The 19,075-nt window shown below is 38.7% G+C and overlaps 1 protein-coding gene across 2 annotated transcripts in view; it reads right to left on the bottom strand.

Moving 5' to 3' along the window:
* PCSK5 (proprotein convertase subtilisin/kexin type 5) overlaps window positions 1-19,075 on the bottom strand; it is a 430,298-nt gene that overhangs the window by 246,416 nt on the left and 164,807 nt on the right. For both annotated transcript variants that reach the window (XM_012813041.1, XM_012813044.1), the window contains exons 6-7: window positions 17,705-17,793; window positions 13,867-14,039 (exon numbers count right to left, since the gene is read on the bottom strand). In XM_012813041.1, the coding sequence (XP_012668495.1) occupies window positions 13,867-14,039; window positions 17,705-17,793 (262 nt within the window). The remainder of the gene's footprint in view (window positions 1-13,866; window positions 14,040-17,704; window positions 17,794-19,075) is intronic.

Raw genomic sequence — 19,075 nt, 5'->3', positions numbered from 1 at the left:
AACCATTTGTTTCAAAATGCTAAAAATGTATTGCTTCTTTAAGCAGTTTTGATAACTTTTGAATCATGATTATCAACACGATCAATGATTCACATGAACCATAAAGGTGACCTGAAAAGCAAATGGAATAGAAATATAGTTGATAATTGAAAACAAATCAGGAGCAGATGGCCACACCATTGCCAGGCCCTTGGAGACTTCAACTGGTGCAGCTTAGTGGGAGAAAGCTTTCTCTGCACACAGAAAACGTAGTCATAGGATAGATGCAATACGACATCTTTGGGATGAGCTTACTAAAGCCTGAGACTTGTTTCGTTAATCATTTCATTTGAGTAAGATGTGGCTGAGGGGAGGGAAATTAATTACACAAAACTGAATTAGACCCAGGGACTAACATGTGCCACCCCTTGCAAAAATCCCAAAGGACTCAAATGAGACAGATGTGAGATGTTTTGTCTAATGTAAGGAGTATACAGGTTTCATACGATTCTGTTTCTGCTTTCAGAATATTTCACTGTTGTGCTCTTAGAATAACTAAGATAAATGGAAGAACGACTTTCTGTATTTTGAAACCAAGCTGTCATTAATTATGGTTTATTTACTTGGTGACTCGAGTATAGCAAACAGTTCAGTCATTCCACTTGTTTCCAGACATAAATTCTTGGACTGAATATGCTTACCAATGGAAATCGACAGCTCCCCCAAGATGATTACAACAGCTCGCCAACAATCAAGTGAGTGTCCTCCATGAATCCCTGCTGGCCAGGGCCTCCCTCAGCCCCATTCCTGCTCCTACTACTGGTCTTAATCTTTACCCATCTGCTTCAGACTATCAGCTGCCAGAGCTGCCCGTGCAGGCCTAAGTTAGAAGAACCGTCTAACCCTCCACAAACTGACTTCCAAAAAATACGCTAGGGGAGTGTCTTCTCCATTCTTATCCTGGTCAAGGATGGTTGATGAGAAAGACGGAAAATACCAATGCAGTTATTTTCTACTTCTCAGGGAGAACATGGAGCAAAGAAGGGTTTTTTTTTTTTTTTTTCAGTTTTTGGCTGGGGCCGGGTTTGAACCCGCCACCTCTAGTATATGGGGCCAGCGCTCTACTCCTTTGAGCCACAGGTGCTACCAGAGCAAAGAAGCTTTTTATGAATAGTTACCTACTTCTCTTCATTTCTGCCTTCCTAGCATTTCTCACGTGACATGACTTCCTCACTGCCACTCCCCTCTCAATCTCCACACTGGGTACTCTGGATTCTAATTTCCTACATACACAATAGGCCACTAGGCCAAGTACATGAATTGATTTTTTTATGTTCCTTTTACTTTTTAATAACACACTGGAAATATTAGATGCAGTTATTAGCAACCATATTAATTTTACCATTCACAAACGAAAATCGATTTTACATGCTTCCTGAGCACACCCAATGCAGTTGACTTCACTTTTAAAAGAACAGGAGCCCAATCACGATTATGGGGATAGCTGCTGGTGACAACTGTTGTGAGCATTTTGGTAAAATGACAAAATGTGAAAGGCCATTTACAACCTACCTTAGGTCTTTTCACAATATTGTTCATGGTGTAGTCCGCGAATGGACAGCACATGGCACTCAATCTAGGGAGCCTAATGGTGACTTTAGTTTTTCTAAACACTTGGAGACGGTGAGTAAAGTAGTCAAAGGCTAGTGCAAAGAATAATTAATCACAGCTGCAAATACACAATTCTCCTATATTCAGGTTCCTATTAGCTAATTTTTTGTATATTGTGTGAATATAAAAAAATCAAGCTGTTTATTCATCATTACCTGCTAGAATATAAATTCAGTAGAACATCAACTCTCTACAGGCTTAACAGAATCAGTCTTATTATCAGAGATGCCCTTTCTTCAGAAAGGCTGACACCGAGGGTCACTGAGGGCTCACACACTCAACAGAGCTTCTTAACTCATCACAGAAGTGCACGAGTGTGACCCTTGGCTCCTGACAGCAGTTATCCCAACACTGTAGAGTTCTTTGTTTTCCATTGTTTATCTTTATCATATGACCAGAAGAAAATCAGTATTTCATGGGTAGGAGACTCTCTATGAAGAAATAAAAACTAAGTGTGTTTACTAATAGAAAAAAACATGTTTTCAAGCAAAAAGTTTTATTTCAATGAACCTTTAGCTGTTCCGTATATTCAGGAACTTCAAAGAATAGAAATTGGGATGTGAATAAAGTACGAGGGACAGATGTAAAGCTGGACACATCACAAGTTCATTCAGTTAAATGTTCAATTTTCTCCACAAGGAAACTAAGGAAATGAAATGAAAGTAGCAGAGCTGATTAGAGGCAGGGCTGGGACTGCCACCCATCCAGTCCCACTTTGTCCTATGCTCCTCTCCACTGACTGGTAGTGACACTGGGTGTTCCTAAAAATACTGAACGATATGGTTTAGGAAAACACATTTAATGATGGAGGATTAGGGAAAATTAAAAAAACCCAATAGCCACCTCCCCTTCTGCTTTATTTCATTTGCCAAATCAACAATTCCCAAATAATTATCTGCTTTTCACAGTCTATGGATGGTCAATGCATATTGTTCAATCCCCAGTCTTCTCTCAGACCTCAGCTGACTCACAGAAGCCTCAGGTTGTTATTTACGTATGGCCATTCCCACAGCCTTCCTTGCTTTGAGCCCCACACAGGCTGTGTTCCCACGCTGTGGGAACTGCTAACGCTGGCTGAGGAAGGAGGGGCAGGCAGACTAGGTTTCTCAATTCTTCATTCCAAGCAGCTGAAAAAGTAAACGTGCATCTCATCTGCTCTCTGAAAGAATCACAATCCATAATGCACAGCACCAACACAGCTGTTCTGGGTGCACCCACCATCCCAGCATTCTCAGGTTTTGGAAAAGAAAAGGCATTCTCACACCTGCCAACAGTTTCTAGATCTTACATCATCCCAGAGCAAAGGCAAAATCATGCTTTCAGGACAGCCAGGTTTATGAAACTGAGAGGGACGCTTCCAGTATTAACATTAATTAACAACGTTGAAAGTCTCAGAAGCCTGTATCACCTTGAAACGTATATCGAAGGGGTAAAATTTGCAGGATTCTTTTCATAGAGAATAAAAGCATTTATTATCAACAGGGGCATGAAAGGAATTCACTGTAAATGTTTGGAAAGGCACTTGGAAGGGAGGACAGAGGGATATTCCAGCAATAATGAAAAGCTCATACTCTTCTCAAGTCAGCTCCAGAATACAAAATTCCTCCCTGTGAACCGGTTCCAACTGCCAGCTCAAGCCCCTCTCTCAAGCCCAGCGTGGGGCTTGAATGGTGTCATGCACTTCTACTGCATGCAGCAGTAACCTTGACCTTCCATGGAGTAGCTCCTGACATTTCTGAAACAGAGAAAATCAGCCCTCTCCATTGTTACCCATAAACACAATCTGGTCTTAAATGAAAACAAATTCTATGTGAGAAAAAATTAAATCTGGCATTAATCTCATATTTACAAGACTCTGTGGCGACTCTTCCAGGGTCTTTAGAGATGCACCCAGCATAGGCCTTCCATTAAGGAGAAGCCCACACACGGGGCTGCCCACAGACAAGCTCACTCAGCCTTCACAACGGCAACACAAAGCAAGTTCTATCACACAGCCTTTTCTCCGGGAAAGAGAAGCTCTAGTAACTTGTCTCAGGTCAAATAGCTAGAGAGTAACCCAACTGAGCAAGGCTGGTACTCTCTACAGCGTCCTGGGGCTCATCCAAGGATGAGGAGAAAGAGATCAGACAGTATAGCAAAGTTCTAGATGTGCCAAATCAGTCGCCTGGATAATAAGTTCTCTGGGAATTCAGAGAAAAGAGAGATCTTTGTCCCAGTGTTCGCTTTTGTGAACACAATTCAGCTACTGTTGACCGAAAGCTGAGTATGCATGGATGGGCCCACGTGACTCACTGGACAGGAGCAGATACCACACAGAGCTTGGTGGCGGGGAGCACCACAGTTGTGCTTCTTACTGGCCAGGCTCCCTAACTTTGCCAAGACTTAGTTTACAAATCAGTAAAGTGGGGGAGCCTGTGAGGAACAAATGCCTAATTCAATTGGCTGTCAAGAGTTACGATCCTAACAGTGTTTACAACTTGAATATTAGGTTTGATTGTATTTATCAAACATGAAATGAGGGATGCAGCCTCAAGTCGGTGAGAAAATATCTGCTGTACAAGCCATATGTACTTTTTAAAAAAATTTATTTTTATCATTTGGGATTCATTGAGGGTACAAAGAAGAATCATTATGCTGATTGCATTTGTTAGATAAAGTCCCTCGTATAGCTGTGTCCTGCCCCCAAGAGGTGTGGCATATACCAGGACCCCCATCCTCCTCCCTCTTCCCCTCTCCCTGCCTGCTCACTTTCAAATCATTGGACATTATCAACCAGGCTCAACTGATTCTTGTTGATTACATATACAGTGGCCGATCTTTTCCAATTACTGTCATATTATCTTGAAGGAAATAGATTTGTCTGTTCTCCCTCTCAGCTGTCTTTCAAATCAATGGTTAGAATCAAAGCAACTCAGGACTGTTAGGAACCTTTTCTTGACCCCATTCAACCCCTATATGATTTTGACACTTCTCTTAGCAGGGACCACCCAGCCTATGCTAGAACACTCCTATGAGAAGAAATTCACTTACTCCCTGGGTACCCCAGTAGTCACTATAAAGACAGCAAAACAAACCCAAAAGAAAAAAAAAAAGATATTTAATTGATATCTGGTTAACCCCAGAGTAGCAGAGTCTAACCGAGAGATCTAGATTGGGATCTACAAAAGTTAAACTATGTATAGTTAGGAAGGAATCTCTAAGCTAAAACTGAAAACAGGGTGATAATACATCTTTGAAAGTTGCACCTACACAAGGCTAGAATAGATTTCTGCTCCTCCCCACCCACAAAAATGCTCTAAAAGTCACATTACTATAGTAATGTAAATTTGATACTTGGGTTTCAGATAACTTTGTGACAATTATATGATGTGAATCCACATATGTTTTTTTTTTTTTATCAAATATATACTTTCTTATTTTCCAAAAGATATTATACTGGGTACACTTGGTAAGCCACCTCTTAGCTTTGTCAATGTTCTAAATACGCAGCGTTTTACCAGGATATAGTTCAATCTGGACGGAGGCTTTTTAAAGTAAACCCCAGTTACAGTCAATTTTCATTAAGTGGAACCAATTTTTAAATAAGCTCCCTTTTCTATCTTTGCCTAACCGTATATCATTCCAAAGTTTTACATTTGCCAACTAATTTAACAGCAATCTGTCATTTATTAAAGTGCAAACTGGTACCAATCCTGTTGCAGCTGGATGCTTATCCGATAAAAACACATCTCTCTTGGGTGGTATTTGCTAATTTTGGTTATGATTATTATTACTGCTTTTATTATGTAAGTTCATTATACCTCTTCACTCCCCTCCTGGTAAACATATGTTTTTCATTTAAGGGTGGAGGATATGTGTGTGCCCACGTGTGTATAGAAGAGCAACGTATGAGTGTATAGCAACCTGTGCTTTCAGAAACTACTGCAAATATCCAGTTTCGAAATCTGGTGAATTAAAAAGGCAATTGAGGCTGAGAAGGGAAAACAGTAATCAGAGTCTTCGTAAGAGACTCAACAGTCAGACATACGCCAATAAATGTCCATCAACTGTCTTGGTTTCCATCTGGACTCCTGAGTACAGGAGCCATGAGAGTGGGCTAACGGCCACTGTTCCAGCAGGGGGACTGAGGGCCAATGATGTTGATTTCGTTGACTCTTCTTGCCTATCCTTGATAGTGACTCTGTTCTGTTGTAAATTTATGCTTTAACTGGTATTTCAAAAAAGCTGAAGAAACAAACAAACGAACAAAAAACCCACCTGAACTTGAAAGTGTACTTGTAGATAAAATGACAATGCAAACCTTATGAGCTGTACCCCTAAAATATCTATAATGAACTGCATAATTTCTCCAGAAGAAAGAGACTATGGAAAATGCCAAACCAGTGCTTGGCACGTTGTGGGGACTTAAGAAACATTTCTTGAGTAAAATAATCAGGAAAGTATTGATAATCTTAATTAATATAGGCCTCTCTGATGACAGACAAGATTCAATTTCAAGTTTTTTATTGTTTTTCTAAAGAATGTGATTAAACACACTGTCAGGAACTTGTGAAATGCTGTCCATGCATCAGACACCTGCTGACGAATGTCAATTGCACCAGCTCTTATTAAAGTTTAATCGTCCAAATGGGGCAAAGAAGATGACTCCAAGGCAACTAGACCGCACTACAGTAAATGTTACCGTGTGCTGCCGACTCTGCCCTCGCTTCCCAGATTCTGGAAACTGAAGGGACTTTGGGAGTTTGCTTGCATTTTACTTTGAACATTTATTCATCATTATACAGTGAGTTCCCCCAAGACAGTGTTATTCGTCTTTCCCACCACTCAGCAAAGTGCCTGGCAAATCACAGCCACCCAGTGAGTGTCCTCTGCATGCAAGCAGGAAGAAGTGAATGAATAACAAACCTATCAAAGAAAACTTTAGGCTCTTAGCTTCTTATTTTGACAACAAACCTGGGGTCAGCTATATTGAAAACATCGCCAATGACTCGCTTATTTTATGAAATCATTTTCCTATTTGGGATTTACTGGGACGATAAGCCAAGAATGTCCCCTGAGGGAACTCTTTGCCAGCCACACCAAGGAGCCAGGCCAAAAGCTCACCATGGTAAATAGAACCATGTCAGTTTGTATGAGACAAATCTTTAAAATCTTTTCCTAAGATGGCATGTCGAATTTCAATTGTGAGATCCCCGAAAAAATTGTTTGTTCTGCTAAGAAGCCTATGATACTTTGGGTCAGGCTGGGGGAGTAGTGAGTGAGGAGTTTTAAAAAGAAAAAAAAAATGGCAAGATTTGCACATAAAAATACTTCTTTGACTGCAGGGTTCATGCAGAATTGAAAGTTGAAGCTTAAGCTGGGAAGTTTTGGAAGTACGCTATTACAGCAGAAATCTGTATGACAGACGTCTGTTCTAATTGTGAGGAAAAGAGGGCAGACTCCGTGGACTTCTAGGAAATAGTACAGGCAAGACTTATTAGATGTCTGTGATAAGACATGGAAAAAAATCACAGGTTTTAGAAAGGGAGACTGGGTGAACGGTGGTGCCTCAAAAAGAAACGTAAGACATAAATGTTGGCAAGCATTGACTTAACCACTAAAATTCAAACATTCTGACTCCAAAGGTCTAATGAGTTGAGATGAATTTTCATAAAATACTTCCAGATTTTAAAATAAAATAAAATTTAAAAGCAACTCGAAAAATCATAAAAACAGAAGCTTTCATGGGACTAAAGCTGAGAACCTTAGTAAGTTAAAATGCAGGACTTCTCAGAGCCTTTAATGTGCTTTAAAAATCTTCAAAGTATTTCGGAAGCGTCTATGACAGCAAATCCCCCCTATCTCCAACCTTTTTTGTTTAGTACTTCATTAAATTAGGGACGGATGGAAAGTGCTTTAGAAAATATTCTCTTAGATATTTTCTACCACTTATAAAAGCCATTTCTTAATCATAATCTCAAGATTATATAATTACCTTCCATAAAAGCATTCAGCAAATATGAAATTGATTAAACCCAGAGATTTAGATCAAGACTTTTATGTATTTTACATGATTAATCAGTATCTTGTTTTTATTACTTGTGCCCGTTTTTGGTGGTGATAATGATTAAGATTCATAGCATAATCAGAGACTTTACATTGTTTCAGGAACTCTACTCAATATTTTACAGGCATTAATCATATAATCCTCAGGACACTCCTATAAAGTAATCATTAGCATTTAGCTCCATTTTATAGAGCAACAAACTAATCATCAGAGAGGCTAATTAACTTGAACAAGGTTTTAAGAAAGTACTAGAACCAGGCGGCGCCTGTGGCTCAAAGAAGTAGGGTGCTGGCCCCATATGCCAAAGGTAGTGGGTTCAAACCCAGCCCTGGCCAAAAATTGCAAAAAAAAAAAAAAAGTACTAGAACCCACATTTTCAACCCGAGAGCCTAAATCCAGAATCTGGGCACTTTAATCACCATACTGTAAAATGTATGTTTATAACTAATTTCCAGAATGCTAAGCAAAAACGATGCAAGTATGCAGCAAGGTGCATGCAAGTCATTCATTCACTCTTCACTACATACCTGCTGAGTACCAGATACTGTTTTTGGTACTTGGGGAATAGCAGAACCAACAGTTCAACTCTGGGTGTTTATGGAGGAGATACCAATAAAATAGGTAGAATAAAAGAAGGAGGGCTAATATTGCAAAGAAGGGGTTCTAAAAGGTTGGAGTGTGCTTGTGTTATACTGTGCATAGGAAGAACTGGGCAGGACTCCCTGAGAGGACAAGTTGGATGAGAGCTCAGAAGCATTTTGCACAGGAAGGTCTCTGCGACCTTGATGACAGCAGCTTCAGTGGATTGCTGAGGTGGAGTGCGGAAGCAGTGGCTTCAAGAGATAATGGTCATCAAAAAAAAAAAAAAAGGGCTGAGAGAGGGCAAGGATGAATAATGGTTTCAAAGAATTTCATTCTAAAGGGAAAAAGAAAAATGAGGCAGTATTAGAACAAGATAAAACAAGAGAGTGTCTCCTCTCATCCTTTAAGATAGCAGAATTCATGGTATGAATATGTGTTGATGGAAATAATAGAGTTGAGAGAGAAATTTTGATATTAAAAGAAAAAAGAATGGCTTGAGATAGGTCTTTGATGGGATAAGAAGGGGTGGGGTCCGGTGAACAAATGGAGAAGCAGGAGACAAAGAATCAATTACAATAGCAACAGGGGCTACAGATAAAGGGGGGAGGTTAAATACACTAAGTAAAATAGAAATGATATCTAACAGAATTCCCTGGATTTCACTGAGGCCCATGTTCTGACCTCCTTAGCCCTGCTGACTTTCTCCTTTTCCTCTTTATAAAACTGGGGTGAACACTACCTCGTTCATGACACTATTACAAAGATGAAAAGTTATTATCTATGTTAGGGCTTAAGAGTGACTATAGTATAATAGGCCGAAATGTTAAATGTTGTTCATGCTGCTGTGATTATTATTATTACTAATTGTAGTCAGCCCACATTATATAATTCTAATTCTTACATTTAATTTTATGCCTCCTTAGCATCCAATAAAATGCATTCCTTAGGAGAAAGAGCAAGTTGTCAACTGTGACATGGTTTGTTTAACATAGTTTCTCTAATGCAATTTTGGCACATTAATTCTAACGGGGCTATAAATTGAATCAATTCTGATTTTGTTAAAGTCTTTGGAAACAGTGTTACATTCTATTGAGCCAAATGCTTATCTTATAGTAAGCAAATAAGGGAGCATTTTGAAATTCAATATTTGCTACATTTTTTGATTAGCAAGCAGGAGAAATGGGTATGATCAATACTTGGATTCCCTGGACAAAATCTATTTATTTCTGCTGTGAAAATCTTGCTTCGTAGTTGCACGTCTCTCTGCTGCTGCTTGATCTCTTTGGGGGTCTTGATGCTGCTGCCACCTTGGTCCTACTTGCCCCTGGACTCCTTCAATCTTCCACACTTGCCTGCTCATCCCTCATCCCACAGATAGCCCGCTGATACATTCCAGGGATCTACTTAAACTTCCAGTGGCTTCCTGTCACGGAGTAAAATGCAAATACCCTCCATCATTTAGAGAACCATTCTGGCTGGCCCCTGCCTGCCCTTCCAACCCATCTCCTTCTGCTCTCTCTGTTGCCACTGTTTCCAATGTCCAGGCTAGCATTCTGTTCTGAGAATATACCAAAATATTTCCCCACTTGGGGTTCCTTCTGCATAGAACATTATACACACACACACACACACACACACACACACACACACACACGGTGTTCACATTCCTGGCTTGTTATCATTTATGTCTATGTTCAGATATAACCTCCTCGAAGAGGACCATCAGTTTAACTTCATTCATTACTTTTACCCTCTGCTGAAAATAGTCTTTTTGTTTGTTTGTTTTTTGAGACATAGTCTCATCCTTTTGCCTCAGTTTTTCATTTTTAGTAGAGACGAGGTCTCACTCTTGCTCAGGGGGGTCTCGAACTCATGAGCTCAAGCAATCTACTGGCTTTGGCCTCCCAGAGTGCTAGGGTTACAGGAATGAGCCACCACGCCCAGCCTGCTGACCTAGACTTGAATATTTCTTGCCTTATTGGTCTTCTAAGACTTGTTGCTGGAATATAGAGACTTTTATGCATTACATAAAAAAACTTACATGCCTTTTCCACCTCTTTAGCTACAGTTTATGGAAAGTAAGGGCTCACTAAATTTATTAGGATAGATAAATAAATTCAAATTACTACACTTGTTACATAGAATTTCATTAGCTGACTGAAGGAAATTATCTTATCTATTTTTTTTGTTGTTCCTTAAGTCATTCAGCTAATAAATCATGTATTTCTTTATTGGACTCTGTAATCTAACTTTGTATAAAGTTTTTATCTGATTATTTTCTATATATTTAATAACATGTATTATGTAAAAATATAAATCAGAATAATCTCAAAGATTATCAAATTTACTCTCTCACTGGATACCTGGTAACACAGAGAGTAGTAAAAGGTTTTGTTTTCCTGGAAAAGTTTATCTAATATACTGCTTAAAAATATGAAATTATGTATTCATAGATATTTAGAAAAACATCCTCTGGGAAGATATAAACTAAATTCAGAACTACGAACATGGATAACTGGAATGAATTTATATATCCCGAGGTTATCTCACTGAAATTGAAGACGAGCTTTAGGGGTAAATGAAATGGAAAGCATGTCCAGACATAGAAAGAATAAAATATATGGCACTACAGAGCTCAGAACGTCTGTGATGCCTGGAACCATATGATACTGAATCTATCCCAACAAGTAAGCTCCATGGCCTCATCTAACTCTGAGGTTTGGAAATGGTGTAGGAAAGAAGGTCGAAGGGCGAAGGACAAATATAAACAGTTCTTTGGAAGGACATGATCTTTTCCCCGGAAGAAATGAAATGCTTTTATTACATTTCAGGTATAATGTTAATTACTTTACATGCATTACCATCTCATTTAATCTCTCTGAGTACTATCCTCACCCTACCATACATGAGAAAATGGACCCGGAGAGGCACCTAGATGATATAAGGTCAGACAGAAGTAAATGCCGGACATTGGACGCAGCCCTAGACCAACCTGAAAGCCTGTATGTATTAAACACTGAAAAGCCCGTCCCATGGCCCTTATCACATTAAAAGGGGCCATCGCTGTTTTTTCATATTTAGATGTACAATGCTAAGAGCCAGGAAATAATTTATTCTTTTTAGAAATTGTTTCTTTTGTTATTACCTCAAATCTAAATGGTCTGTTTTAAAACTGAACTCCTTTTTTTTTACAGGCTCAAATCCTGAAAGATCTTCAACGGAATATTGAAAAAACTTTCTCTATATGCCAAATATTTTGAAACTAATAGACCAAATGAGTTCTGTCTTATGGGTTTATGTTCTCCCTTTATCATGTTTATGTCTATAAGAATATAGAAAGATGTGTTCTATACTCTTTTTTTCTTTTTTGCAGTGTTGGGCTGGGGCTGGGTTTGAACCCGCCATCCCCGGCATATGGGGCCGGCACCCTACTCCTTGAGCCACAGGCGCTGCCCATGTTCTATCTTCTTAACAATGATTACCTAGTTGGATGAAGAAACCTACTATTAATTTCATCTTTATACATTTTTGTAGATGATCAGTTATAAAAAGCATAGCTTACTTTTGTAATAATGATTACAGAATAAATTTTTTCTAAATTACTTATTTCTATATATAATCTTCCTATGTGTTTGTTTCCCTAGATTGTTGTTCTGATCTTTTCTCTTTTTTACTCTTCTTTCAACCAAAGCACCACATTTTTTCTTTGTTTTACACACTAAGCTTCTGGTTAAGTTTTCCGTTGAACAAAAGATTCCCCCAGCAAAAATAAATTTTAAAATCATTTTTTCATGTCTCATCTGATTCAGTGACATGCTTATTAGTCTGTTGGTCAAATCAGCTATGGATAGGAGGCTTTATACATATGCAGAGCAATGAAGCTATGTGCATTATCAAAATATGTCCATATTAATGAGAAGTTCCAGATTACTCTTTATTATAACAGCCATATACACACAATTTGAAGATTAAATATGAATTTAGATTGATTTACTTAATTTGAATGACTATTCTACTGATAGCATAGAGAGAGGAAATAGTAATTTACAGTCTACTGTCTATAGTCTGGTATAAAACCACCAGATTACATAGCGTATGCATTTGGTGTTAAGGTACCTTGAAAGGAAACTTCCAGGCAATGAGTTAAACATCATCCTACAGCTTAAATGGGCTCTAATGTAGCTGAAAATGGACAGAGTTAGAAAAGTGAATGTCTTAATCAAACCTGAATTCTCATTTAGTTAGACAGTGTCTGCAAAACAAGTATGTAATTTTCCCTCCAGTCCATTTCAGAATAACCAGGAGAGGGCTAGGAATAGATCATTCTTCTATTAAAACCCTAACACCAGTCTCACAAATATGAGAGAGAGTCAGCATTGTTTTTACTCCAGCTGCAATGTTACATCAATCAACCAAATCCACTCTACTATTTCAAATCTGGGCTGAATTTATATAAAAATCCTGTGGTCAGCATCCTTTGAAGTAAATAAAATTTGACCCCACAAACTTTTATTGAGTACTCACTAGAATTCAATGCACTGACGAGGTTTTGCAGAGTCCGTAAAGCTGTGTAGAGCACAGGTGCAGCTCTCTAAGACTTACAATTCAATGAGAAAGACATACCCGGAACTAACTCTGTTATAAGGCACGACGTGCTTGACTCTATGTAAGAACATAAAGCTTAAGTAGAGACTGACGACAGTTAATTTTATTTGAGCAGGGAGAAGGCTTCTTGGGAAGAAGTCAACTTTTAGCTGAGGCTTAAAGGTCAAAGAGAATCTGGTCAATAATGTGAGGGCTTGGGGTGGGGCATGGTGCTATGGTGGAAGGAAAGCAGTAGGTACTGAGTGAGGTTAGGGCGAGAAAAAGGATGGCTTTAAATGAACATGATTGAAGGTATGCTCTCAGTTACCCAAAGTCCATTGACAAGTAAGAAAGAGAAATATATTGCTTTGGTGGAGGTCTCCTCCTTTTTGTGATTATAAAAGATTAACACTTTGGTTTTTTATTTAACTTAAATAAGACAGATTTCTCAAGATTTCTAACTTGAAACAGACATTTGATTACACCAGGTTACGCAGTTAGTTTGGGGGGGAGAGTGGTCAGTGATATTTCTAATGCAATCAAGGAAAATGATGGATTAAGCTATCTGGTTAGAGAGATTGGAAGCTAGTATAAAAATACTGTCCTGGGACAGACAGAAGACTAGGGAGGGACTATATGAGGGCGAGGCCCAGAAGAACACCACCTGGAGAGAATAGATTATCTCCACTAAATCTCCAAGCTCCAGGAATTTACTTCTTTGAATGCAAGATTAACATACTCATTAATACATTTCCTTTGAATTAATCATCTCAATGCATAGTACACCTTCTCTTCAGAGGCAGCTGTCTAGCTCTTAGCTCATTGGCAGAAGAGAAGTAACTCAGGATTGCAAATGTCAACACTTCTTCCCATTAGCCTTGTGGCTGGCTCAGCCTAAGAGCTCCATCCACTCCTCTAGATTGAAGGACTGGAAACCCACAGATTCTTACACTAAGAATCATCGCCCATCAACACAGTAGAGCCCAAGTGCTACTGAAACTTACCATTCTAACACCGTTTTCAAAGGCTTGCCGCGTGAGAGGGGCTGGTCCGTCCACAGTTTTGCCATCGTCATCTGGGCCCCAGCTGGCGCTGTATATGTGCACGTGCTGAGGATTGAAGCTCACTGATTTCGCTTCAACCATGTCTGTGACATCTCCATCCAGCATTCGTACTCCTTCAAAGCAGAAAGGAGAAATAGCTCATTATAAAGGCTTTACCACCTGACTCCCAAATACCCAGCTGCAGGATTTCAAGGGGAGAGAATACATTTATTTGTTTGTTTTTGGAGACTGAATCTCACTCTGTTGCCTTGGCTAGAGTGTTATGGCCTCAGCCTAGCTCATAGCCACCTCAAACTCCTGGGTGTAAGCAATCCTCCTGCTGCAGCTTCTCCACTAGCTGGGATTTCAGATGCTCAATGCAATGCCCTGCCAATGTTTCTACTTTGGGTAGTGATAGGGTCTCAGTCTTGCCCAGGCTGATTTCAAACTCCTGAGCTCAAGAGATCCTCCTGCCTTGGCCTCTCAGAGTGCTAGGATCACAGGCAGAGAATACATTTTTAATCAATACATACAAGCATATTTTTCCCAGTAAAAGAATAATGTATACTTGTGGACACCCTCTTAGGGAGAAAGGAAATTACATGGCTATTAAAAAAAGCAAAAACAAAACTTCCTTAAAAATCTTTTTTATCTATTACTTTCTTTTTCCAAGGTTTCAGACCCTAGAGTAGCCTCCACAAACTCTCTTCTTCTCATCTCTCTCCGAGCGAGTACTTGACAAAAAGACCCCTAAGCAATCCATCTTTCTTAAATTTCGTTTCATTGAATAATTTGTGTTCATAATTGGTATAAAACATTCTAACATCTTATAACATTTGGAAAGCCTCCAGGTTGGGTTGGTTTCATTTCCACTGTATTTAATATTATCCACTAATCTGTAAGACTGATGTGAAGTTAATATATTTCTTTTTAGCTAAGTTATTTGTAAGTCAAATAATAAACGAGCATGCTCTCTGTGCATGTAACTCTTCAAATAATTCCCAAAGGGTGTCAGCAATGTTTAGTCATTAATCTTCATTTAAGTATATTCCTATCAGAAAGATAGGAATTTATTATTAACCTTATTTTAGAAAAACAGAAACTCAGATATTCAGGAATAAATTACATGTCAAATGCCAGATTTTCTTTTTTTACTTTTATTTTGGAGACTTGCAAAATAATAACACAAAACATCTAGTTGTTAAATAAGCATACTGTTCCTTCAGCTGAAACTAAATACCATCCGTGAAACATTGTATTATTTTAAAATTATATCATTACAGGCCAAATTTAGTCCTTAGGAAAACCTTGTTATCCAGTAGGATTACAAGATTTTATTGGTTATCAATAAATGGAGATTAAATAATAAAACATCAAATCAGGTAGCTTTAGGTCTTATGTGGATTGAGGTGGGCATACTGGTACCAACCAAAAAGCTTCTTGAAGAAACTGTGTCTTCTTTGTGCTTTAAAAAATGTTTAACCTTTAACTATAAAACTTCAAATAAAAATAGAAAGAATGAGCAAAAAATACCTACACAGCCAGTACTCAACAACTGTTAACATTTTGCTACATTTTCTTAATCTAAAAATATAAACATTAGGTTGAAGGATTTAAAATTCCATAATAGATATGACACTTGATTCTTTGTTTTTTACAAAAAATATGCATAAACCCTTACCATCACCTAGCACCCCCGTCAACACTGTATTTCTTCCAAGTATCTCTAAAGACATTGCATTTGGTTGTTATGATTCTTGACGGGCTTTTCCTCTAGACTTTTTGAATTTTAAAGGGGATGTATTTATATCCCCTTGATACGAAGAATGAAGGCTGTGAACAAGTCCCATTAAAACTTATGGAATGGAAATTGCACTTAGAAAATGTGTCAGTGATTTGTTTTATGGGAGTAGAAGACCCAGCATAATATTCTGCACATAGTGGGTCCTGAGTTTATTGTAATTTAATATGAATATTTAAAATTCATCGGCATGCTTTTTAGCAAAAAAGATGAACAACCACATCTTCTTATTTTCTATTTAAAAGCATTCAATGAAGTTATTTCATCAGTACAATGAGGTCTACAACAAGCACCATAATTGCCCCAAATAATCTCACCTCTGTGTTCAAATCCCAACAGGAGACTAAGACACAACACCTGAATTTGATTTGTGTCATGCAATGTATGTGAAGCCCATGGAAAAAAAACGCTTGTTAAATCATACCTAGAGGGTACTACTAATTTTCTGAACAAAAATTCACACATAAAATTTTGATTTTGTCATGTTTAATGATAAAAGTCTGCTTCTTTGTCATCATTTAACTCCAAGCCTTCATGCCTTGGGTCTGGGGGTTAAACTTATAATTCAGAATGCTCTCGTTTTAAAACATTTTTGAGTCATTGCCATACATTTCTTTCTTTCTTTTTTTTTTTTTTACTAAGGCACTGTTAAGTTAGGTCAGAGGTTTTCCTGTGAGTTCACAAGTTCATCCTTTCTTTGCTTCAAGGTCAGTAAGAACACTGCATTTGTGTTGAGAGGAACTATGAGGATCTGGGCTGTGTGTCTGTGAATGTGAGAGGCAGCAGGAGGGCAGAGTGGGCAGCCACTGATTGCATTCTACAGAGAAGAGCAGGGGCCTCCTGCACCCTCATCATTCTTCAGGGAATTTCACCTTCATCTCCTTTCCTCAGCTTCTCCATGTGCATTCCCTTTGACACATGGGTTCTCCCTGAGGACAGCTAATTACTGGTCTTTCCACTCTGAGATTTCGGGGAGAAATAAAGAGAACAAAGAGGTCAAGTGCACTGTCCACCGACACTCAAGATAGTTTCAGAAAACCTTTTCTAAGCTCTGTTACGAGCGCATTATATACTCTAAATATTTCATGATACAGGACCTCTATATTTATACCCTTATCCTAGAAAAACTGTCATTTTTGGTTTTACTTCCAACTCCCTTCTTACCACTTGGAAACAAATAGTGCATTGGAGACAAAGGAGGTCAGCCTGGTTTCAGAAGCTTCATTCATCTTACAACGTCTTTAGGAGATGCCTGGGGAACACCCTCAGGCCAGGCATAATAAGTCACTGGGCTCTGTAAAATCTATTAGAATGTTCTCTTCCCATTTGTGCGCAACTGTGGGACTAGGCTGTTACTTACGAAGATGATTACAAATGGGAAAGTTAAAGTGTGCCCTTCAAACACTTGGGTGCACACCGCTTTGGCTGGGTGCTTACGGGAAGCATACACATGGTTGAGTTTCCATGGGTGTGTGCATCTGTATAGATGTAATCTGAGTCACTCATGAACACAGTATCATTACGTTATGGAATCACGAAAGAAGTTTTCACCATTTACCGTATTAATTACAATTAAAAGGAATTCTTTATAAAACCTAAGCCAAAGAAATACAAGCATTTTCCGCTTTTGAGAAAATTTCAAAATTCTTCTTTCCCCAGAGATAGGGCCGATGTTTCTAGTATTAGTTCTTTCTGACCCAGGCACTGACTGCGAAGTTTTGTTACAAATGTCAATGCCCATCTTCACTACTGGGTAACATTGTTTTGAGCTTGTTTAAAAGAAAATATTGGCAACACTTTTTGGGTCCTGCTTTGAAAGTCTTCAACTATATCAGAAGTCTTTAACTAGATTTCAACACATTAATAAGGGCCTTGTGCTCTCCCCAACAGGTGAACACTACTAGGGAAAGATGGGCCTACTCGTTCATCTTTCATTGAAAAAGGGTTCCCAGAGCCAGTTAGCGCATGTCTATCCCCAGGTAAGTCTGTTTCCCCTACCTCCGATCTTGGCGTTGAAAGCAATTCCGACCGTACAGTGAGAGTTGTTTGCAGCGGCCGCCACTTCTCCAGCACAGCGGGTCCCATGCCTGCAGCAGAACACACACACTTTCTAAAGAGAGACGCTCCATTCTCACAGACTCAAGGTGTCACTGCCACCGCTCAGGTGTCACTGCCACCGCTCAGGCGTCACAGTGGTGAGGAAGGTACCCAGCTGTGGCATTTCTGAAACTTCCTTTCCAAGCAGCACTTTGTCCATGGCAAACTTTCAGCGCTTCATTTTATTGTTTTGGAATATATTCTGAATATGTTTATTCATGATATCTTGCTTCCTCAATCAGAAAATCTCCTTAAAGGCTAAAACCAAGTAGTGTGTTTCCACAAAATCTCTACGGACCCATGTGGGGGTCACCAGCCCCATGTGACTCTCAGGCGCCTGAAAGGTGGCTGGTACAACCTCATCTTAATTTTAAATTTTATTGAATTTTAATTGAACTTTAAAAACAAATATGCAGTTCTATTATTAGAAAGTTTAAGATGGGTATGAGAATCTGCTGTTTAAATTGTAAATTTAAATATGGATCAAATATTTCTGATGAAAATTTATTATCTAGAATGGACGTACTATAACATACTGGGTTTGAAAGATGTTATATTAAAAAAAATAAGAGGGTTTGCTGGGTGCAGGCTCATGCCTATAAAGCCTAGCACTCTGGGAGGCTGAGGCAGGAAGGCTGCTTAAGCTCAGGAGTTCAAGACTTGCCCAAGCAAGAGTGAGACCCTGCCTCCACTAAAAATTAAAAAAAAAAACAAAAAACAGCCAAGTGACTTGGTGTACAGATTGTAGTCCTAGCTATGCGGGAGGCTGAGGCAGGAGGATCACTAGAGCCTAGGAGTCTGAGGTTGCAGTGAGCTATGATGATGCCATTGACTGTACTCAGGCAGACAGAGTGAGACTCTTGTCTTAACCAAAAACAAAACAAAACAAAAAGGGTAAAATATCTTAATAATTATTTTATATCATTAGATGCCGAAATATTTTATTTAATAAAATATATTATCAACATTTACATGCCTATCACAAACTAGTTTTGACCTTTTTATTGTTTTATTTAAAATATGAATACTAGCAAATTAAAAATTATTTTCTGAAAAGAATTCTGTGTTATTTCTTGCCACAGTAACTCTGTTCCTTGATCAGAAAAACTTTTTAGCTGAAAGGATTTCTAAGGATGTCAAAAAAGTTTCAAGTATAAAGTACCATTTTCTTAGAGATGGTGGCCTAAAGCAGGCTGTGGGGAAGTATTCTCTGGTCTGATGGAGCCCAGAGAGAGAACACTACGACGGATGACTAATGCTGCCCTGGCTGTA

The sequence above is a fragment of the Otolemur garnettii genome, unplaced genomic scaffold (genome assembly GCF_000181295.1).
Source record: "Otolemur garnettii isolate 467f Iridium unplaced genomic scaffold, OtoGar3 scaffold00006, whole genome shotgun sequence".
In the NCBI taxonomy this organism is placed as follows: domain Eukaryota; kingdom Metazoa; phylum Chordata; class Mammalia; order Primates; family Galagidae; genus Otolemur; species Otolemur garnettii.
This window is presented reverse-complemented; position numbering and strand designations above follow the sequence as displayed.